The sequence below is a fragment of the Silene latifolia genome, chromosome 9 (genome assembly GCF_048544455.1).
Source record: "Silene latifolia isolate original U9 population chromosome 9, ASM4854445v1, whole genome shotgun sequence".
NCBI classification, from domain to species: Eukaryota; Viridiplantae; Streptophyta; class Magnoliopsida; order Caryophyllales; family Caryophyllaceae; genus Silene; species Silene latifolia.
The window spans coordinates 26,460,909-26,468,341 of record NC_133534.1 but is presented as its reverse complement, the minus strand read 5'-3'; the positions used below and the strand labels follow the sequence as shown (position 1 = coordinate 26,468,341).

Genomic DNA, 7,433 nt, shown 5'->3' with positions numbered 1-7,433 from the left:
TGTTGCCTTGATTTGCGTTCCAAGACCGAAGTTCAAGGGACCAAAGGAGTTGGTTTCCGAATTTGTAATAGTTATTAGATTTACTATTTTAGGAAGGCCATACTAGGATTTATTTTTATGCTTTGCATATTATTTATATGTTGCATGCATCGCTAAATCGCCATAACTAAACATGCATTATCATTTTAATCGAGTTTATCGACCGTGTCAATTACAATTATCGTAGTTCACCGCTTTAGTTCACTTAAAACGTGATAGATAATAAATTTACATGACCTCTCGCTAAAATAAACAATTGAGACTTAGCCTTACCAAAAAGTAGAAACCATGAAAACCTATTTCGTGAGGGAGTGCACTCGAACACACCGGGGTACAAACCTTGTTACGTAGGGGAAGTGGGTGATAAATGTCTATCCACCGAATTTATGTTAATGAAGGGTATTTCGGCACACCGTGCCCTAAGTTGATATGAGTTTGGATCATGGACACATTTATTCGAAATTTGGGTTGAACTCAACGAAAGTATTCACGACGATTTCCGGATGTGTTTCGGGCTAAAGATAAATATTAATGTAATTTTATCGACCAAAAGTTCTAAAAGTAGAATCGATTAAAGAGTTAATCCACCGAGTTATATTAATAAAGGATATTTCGGCACACCGTGCCCCAAGTTAATATGAATTTGGATCTTGGAATCATTTATCATAGCTTTTTTTTTTTTTTTTTTTTTTTTGGTAAAATGTGAGGGTATTATATATATTTATAAAAAGAGTTTCAAATACAAAAACAAAGGCCTAAACCTTTCCAGGAATTAAATAAAACTTAAGCGCCCTAGCCAATCTAACTCCTGTGCGGTCAACTTCCTCTTATCCCTTTCTTTATCCTCTTCTTCATATCATCAATGATCAACAGTGCAATACGACTAGGCCTCAAAACCAGCTGCTCAATACGACTCTTGTTTCTCTGCTGCCACACCTGATACATAGCACTCAAATCCAGTGCATTCTTTACTCTTCTCTGCGTTTTCAGGCCTGTGTTATGGATGCACCAGTGCAGGACATCAGAATCAGGTAACCTTATGCCAGAAATTTTCATCAGTTCCTGTATTACCCGTCTGCTGAAAGCACATTCAAAGAATAAATGCTGCTGCGTCTCTTCTGCCTGCCCACATAGGAAACACATTCCATCCACATTCATCCCAAATCCTTTCAGTCTACTGTTAGTGTGCAGGGACTTGTGAGCTATAAGCCATCCCATGAACCTGTGTTTAGGCAGATTCCAACTGTCCCAAATTGCATTGTGCCATTCTACCTTAGTCCTTGCTCCTCTAAGCCACTCATAGCATCCTGCAGGAGTGTAACCAGCTTGCTGCACCTGCCATACCCCCTGACTGTAGCCATTAGCAAGTACCTGCTTCACCTTGCAGATCCTCCTCCACACCCAGCTGGAGTTACTAGGAGCTGTGTAATCCTGCCAGGAGCTCCCCTTCAGATAATTTGCATTCACCCATTGGGCCTATAAAGACTCCTTCTTTGTTGTAATCCAATCCACAAGCCTTCCAACCATAGCAATATTCCACATTTCCTGATTCTTTAGACCCAATCCCCCTTCCTGCTTAGGCCTACATATAGTATCCCAGGCAACTAAAGGACTGCGTCTATATTCAGCACTGCCATCCCATAAAAAGTTCCTACAAGTAGCTTCTATTCTGTGTATGACTCCTTTTGGGAGAACAAACAAAGAAGCCCAGTAAGAATGTAAAGAATTCAAGACATGCTGAACCAAGGTGAGTCTACCTGCATAGGAAAACTTCCCGGCACCATAACTATGGATTCTGTTGCAAATTTTATCCACCAAGCACTCACAATCCTTCTTCTTTAATCTCGTAGTCTGGATAGGCATCTCTAGATACCTGAATGGTAGCTTGCCTTTTTTAAACCCAGACACACTCAGACAATCACTTTTGAGCTCTTCTTTCACTCCATTAAAGTAAGCATTAGATTTACTAGCACTCACTTTAAGTCCAGAAGTTTTTTAGAAGGTTGAGAATGATTTCAGAAGCAACATCATAGACACAGCATCCCCATTACTGAACAACAAAACATCATCTGCAAACATAAGGTTAGTAATCTTCAACTCTTTTCATAACGGGTGATACTTGAACTGGTACTTAGTAGCAGCATACTTCATTTATCATAGTTGGATAGAGGTCACTATGTAAATGCTTTACTTGTTATTTACAAGTATTAATAAAACGATAAATGTTAAGTTTTCCACTATTCCGTTATCATGTTGTTCTATTTCTTTACCACAATTCATATACGATATCATTTCGATTTTTGATTCAAATCTCCATTAAAACATCGTAACTAAAGACAAATTTGAATTTTCTTCTAAAAACCTCGTATTATCCATTGTAAGGATCTCTTATGAAGAGTATAGATAAGAGTTATTCGTGATCAAAAGGGTTTTTGATTCTTAACTAACATGTCTACTTACAATAAATTGTTTCTCATATGCTTAATTGAGTTAAGTACCTTGAAACGTTACATCATTTTGGTAACTAGATTTGTTTGAAATCAAAATTGACCAAAATACCGCAACCACTTCAATGAAAGTTTTAAGACTAAACAAACGAATGAAGAGTAATCTTCATGTATTTCAATTTTGCTTCTCTTAGCAAAGACTCATTGAAATGAGTGGGAGCATTCTCTTAAACCGTTAAGAAAAGGATAAGGTTTTAAAGAAGTAAAATTAGAATGGAATTGACACAAGGTAATGTTAAAAGTAAAGTTATTGAGAATAACGATACTAAACCTATCAATCCCGACCGATAAAATTTCCATTGTCTTAATTGTTGGACGCTAGAAAGGAAACTACCCCAAATTATTGAAGAATCAACAAGTTAGTTGTGGGACATCTAATGGGAACTTCTTCTTTAAATGTTTATTTGATTGACATAAATTTTGCTAGTACTACTTCGTCAATATTAGAAACCGATGGTAGTTTTCATCATTGTATTCAATACATAAGATGATTATAATATGACGACTAGCATCAAATAATGTCGAGAGATAGAGTCATTGTGTAATCAATCTAGTTTTGGGTTTATAGTTGTACTTAATTATGACTATTAAGTACATAAACTCTAAATAAGAATATATACTTGTTAAGATACAAAAGAGGTTTCACTTTTGTGACCCTATACACCATGATTTGATGTATGGCTAGCCCATTATCAAGGTGATTATATTCTAAACCAAACTAAAATGACATATCATGTAGATGATGCAAGACTCAAATTGGTAACCCAAGATTAAACTTTAAATTCTGGAATGATGAACGCAAAGAGTTATCGAGTACTCTTGAGACCATTAGATCTTATGGTATATGCGTATCTTGTATTCAAAGCAAGATGTCTCGTGCCTTTTGGTTTAAAAGGAGATCGAGGTTGTAAATCATTGATCTAAAATAGGTTGATCATTTTCTTTTACCAACGATTTAAGTTGACGCTAATGTGTTCACTTAATAAGGTAAATAGAGAAATATTTGAAGAAGTTCAAAGAATTCCAGGAATCACGATTTAGTCGTGATGGGATTATCTAAGTGAGGACTTTGATATAAGCCAAAGGAAATGTGATATAGTATCACAAGTTAATCTCTCTTAGCACGCATTATGGGATAATGTGTGGTTGGATAAAGAAATCAAACGCTATTCAATAGGGTTTGGACTTTAATCAAGTTACCTTGAGTTACTTGATCTAATTTTGGGGATTTTATCATTTTGTCTAAGTTGTTTTTCCACTAAATCTAAACGATTCATATGAGATATGAAATGGTAGAGTACCATGTTTGTAAGTTTACATAAGAAACAAATGCTTATTTTTCCTTACAATAACCACGAGTACAACAGGATTGTGGCTCGTAAAGCTGTCTTTCTAGAATACAAGTTTATCTCTAGAAGACAGAGTGGGAGAAAATATTCAAGAGCCACAAAAGAATTTATAGTTCACATCGCAAGAAACTGGTCTTTCTTGGCTACATGAGACGGTTAAAAGAATTTGTATGTCGCAAGAAAATGTATTTTCTTGGCTACATGACGTTGTTTCTTCGAAACCTAGGAGGTTAAATTCGCTACTTGTTGAAGATGATGAATTCATGTTACTTTTAAGAAAGTAAAGAGCTTACAACTTACTAAGAAATTGTTTGATTCAAGTTACTTCTGGAAAGTAATGAATATATGACTTACATGAGAGTGTTTAAGTCACAACTCAATACAAGGCTTAGAGCCATGAAAATCCGAAATAAATTCCGAGTGGAATTGTTGGATATGAAAGAGAGATATCAAAGCTTGATTAGTTGCAAAGTGTTTTGCACTATTCAGATCTTCTTAGGGATTGTATTTCATTATGATGATATACATATAACGAGTGAATCTAAAACCCACTTCTTCAATTAGAAGGAATGTATTCAATACATGTCATGAGTTTTTTAGATTCTTACAATCCTAAGATAATGTGCAACTTAAGAAATTGTCTTAAGTAGGACATCAATGAGTTGGAATCAATGTTTTGATCATGTTATAAAACTTTTCTCGATAAGTCGAGAAGTTGTATTTATACATAGAGTTTAGTGGGAGTTACGGTAATTTTAATTAGTCTAATATGTGGATGACATATTGATCATTGGGAATGATTTAAGACTTGGAGATATATATAATACATCTTTAATATCCAGATTTATGGAGATAAATCCACATGATATTAGCGTCGAATGAGAAGTCTTATGTTGATAAGATTCATGACTAGTTCAATCAAGTTGAACTTATTTGATTGATTCCATTTGCTTCCGCTGCCGAATCAATTAAATAGGAAATGATGTATAACACTTCATATACTTTGAGTATGATGAATTGTTTCAAATCGAATTTAAGTAATAGTTATCAAATAGCCATATAGATTATTCTTAAGTGCTTGAAGAAGCATTAAGGATGGAAAGTTAAGTGTTTTGATGCAATCAACTAATTTGTGTAAGGGTGTTACACAAATGACAATTGAGATTGCGAAAGGTTTCGGACAAAACCATATTCAAAACACGTGAAGATGGTTAAGGAACCATTGTGGCGATGTCATTTAAGAAATAGATTTGCTAGAATTGTTCTAGGCAATAAAGAACAATGAGAGATATTTACAACGAAAATTAAGTACACTTGCAATCATGAGATGTGCAAGAAGGATGAGTCCCGCACACTGTGAAAACAGTGGGAGCTATTCTAAGGCTAGAGGGCCTATGTCTTGATTGGATCTCGACACGTACTCAGAAAGTTTTGTAATGCAAATGTATACATTACAAAGGAAAACAAGTATGTAGTAAGATTGAGTAAGGTACAAGAAGTTGATAAAACCTAATAACCAAAGCCTTCTCATAGGCTTAACATGATGAGTCATGTCATTTCAATTGGATTGAGATGAACAACTACATACATGATCAAATTGGATTATAAAAATATGAAGAAGTAATCAGGTATTGACTATTCATATGTGATAATCACATTTGTCGTTCGAGTTTTTAAAATCCAAAAAAACTCCTTTTATACCTTGTTACATCCAAACGGGTTGTAGAGACAATATTGAACCCCGTTAAAGTGAACCCGGATTAACTTGATATTCGCCCATAGTCGCTTATATGAGGTGACGTCTCGAAGTGACTAGAGTGTGATGCGATTGATGGCAAGTTCAAGTGTCATAGAGTCATGTGAGATGACTAGTCGATTACATAGGCCGACTGTTAGGAACACTTTGTCGGGCCTTATGACCACTTATAGAGTTCTGGCAAATTTATATAGCCTGGTCGTGGCGAGAGCTACTATAGTATTCTAATGAGTCGATTCTTTTGACTAAAGACTGTTCGCCTAAAAGGTGGCACATTTTCAGATTAACTTTGATTTGTGTTACTACGACCTTCGTAAATGGGGTCAAATGGGCATATTTTGGGTTATGATGGCTGTGGCTAGTCGAAGGGAATAAGTGCGATAGGAATTGTCCACCCCTTATCAGGGTTAAAACAATATCTCAGGGCCACTCGAGGAGTAATGAACTTGAAATGCGTGGCCACGCTCGGAAGGTTTCTATGGTAAAAAATTCCGGTCAATCAGTTATTCTCCAGATCGAGGAAACCACTCTTGATATGATCACTTGCAAGTACGACCTGAAAGACACTTTGCATTGAGTGGGAGATAGTAATAGGACAAGAGAATTGGTGACGCACACTTGTCGAGGACAAGTGGGAGATTGTTGGAATATGTGTCCTCCGACAATAATGCGATCACAACTGTTGATCATAATGATCACATGTTTAAATCTCATTTTAAGAATACATGTGGGATGTAATATTTTACAGTCAACTGGTCCACACATATCGGTAATGATTGGCTGTCTAGAGTTTGACATTACTGTCGTGCGACGGTGGTGATCAGTTGATCCCCTTAGGTCATACCTATAGGGAAATACTCTTAATTGATTATTTAATTAATCGTATGCCGATACGAGTTAATTAAATTGCTTAAAATTGACGGATGATTTTGTGAGTAAAGTTAACGTGTCTTATTGTAATTCGATTAAATTAGATACGGTCTAAGTAATTGAATTGTTTTATTACTTAGATAAAATTATTGTTTACGAAACAATTTGGAATTGAAATAGAATGAATAATTTATTATAAATACAAGACGTTGTAATTTATAATTTGATAAACCATTTTTGGCACAAGTAATTACGAATTACTAGTCGATTTTGTATATGACATATTTTATGAGTATGTTGATTTTTAATATGTTAAAAATACATTACAATTTCACATGTCAAGTAACATGTCACATATGTCACAATTGACAAATGACAAAATAAAATGGACCATCCATTTTATGTTAAATGTGCCGAAAATATGGAGGGAGTATAAGGTTTATATTGTGTTTTTATTTTAAGTGGAAAACATAATTATTACAACCTAATATAGCCTTGCATGCCTAGTTGTTCTTGGGAAGAAAGTTGGCCTCATGCATTGGCCATCTCCCCTCCCCCCAACCGGTTTATGCATAGAAAAGGCCAAGGCCTTTTCTCTTATTATTCACTTCTTCAACATTATTTTTCTAGTGTAAGAAAAATACTCCATTCTCTATCTTGTAAAGAAATTTTAGAGAAATAAAAACCTCTCAAATCCTTCTCTCTTGGCCGAAAATTTCAAGAGTACAAAATATTATTTTGTGTCAAATTTTAGTAAGACTTATATTATTTCTAGTACAAAATAATATTAGTTATTAAGAGATTTCCTTGGGTATTCACATTTGGGAGAGGTTCTAATTTGGACCTTTTGTTCATCCATTTTTAGGAAAGCTCAAGAACTAACAAATAGGTGAATTTATTGGTGCCCATAAA

The 7,433-nt window shown here is 34.9% G+C and overlaps 1 protein-coding gene across 1 annotated transcript; it reads right to left on the bottom strand.

Annotated features, from left to right (window-relative positions):
• Positions 1-855: 855 nt before the first annotated feature.
• LOC141600768 (uncharacterized) lies at positions 856-1,902 on the bottom strand. The gene is made up of 2 exons (XM_074421017.1): positions 1,564-1,902; positions 856-1,470 (listed from the first exon to the last, which is right to left on the bottom strand). Exons 1-2 carry the CDS (start codon positions 1,900-1,902, stop codon positions 856-858), a joined length of 954 nt encoding a protein of 317 aa, XP_074277118.1.
• Between the last annotated feature and the right edge of the window lie 5,531 nt (positions 1,903-7,433).

Coding starts and splice junctions, on each gene's coding strand:
- LOC141600768 (XM_074421017.1), bottom strand. CDS start 1,902: ATGCCTATCCAGACTACGAGATTAAAGAAGAAGGATTGTGAGTGCTTG. Junction 1,471..1,563: donor AAATGTGGAATATTGCTATG/GTTGGAAGGCTT, acceptor AGCTCCTGGCAG/GATTACACAGCTCCTAGTAA.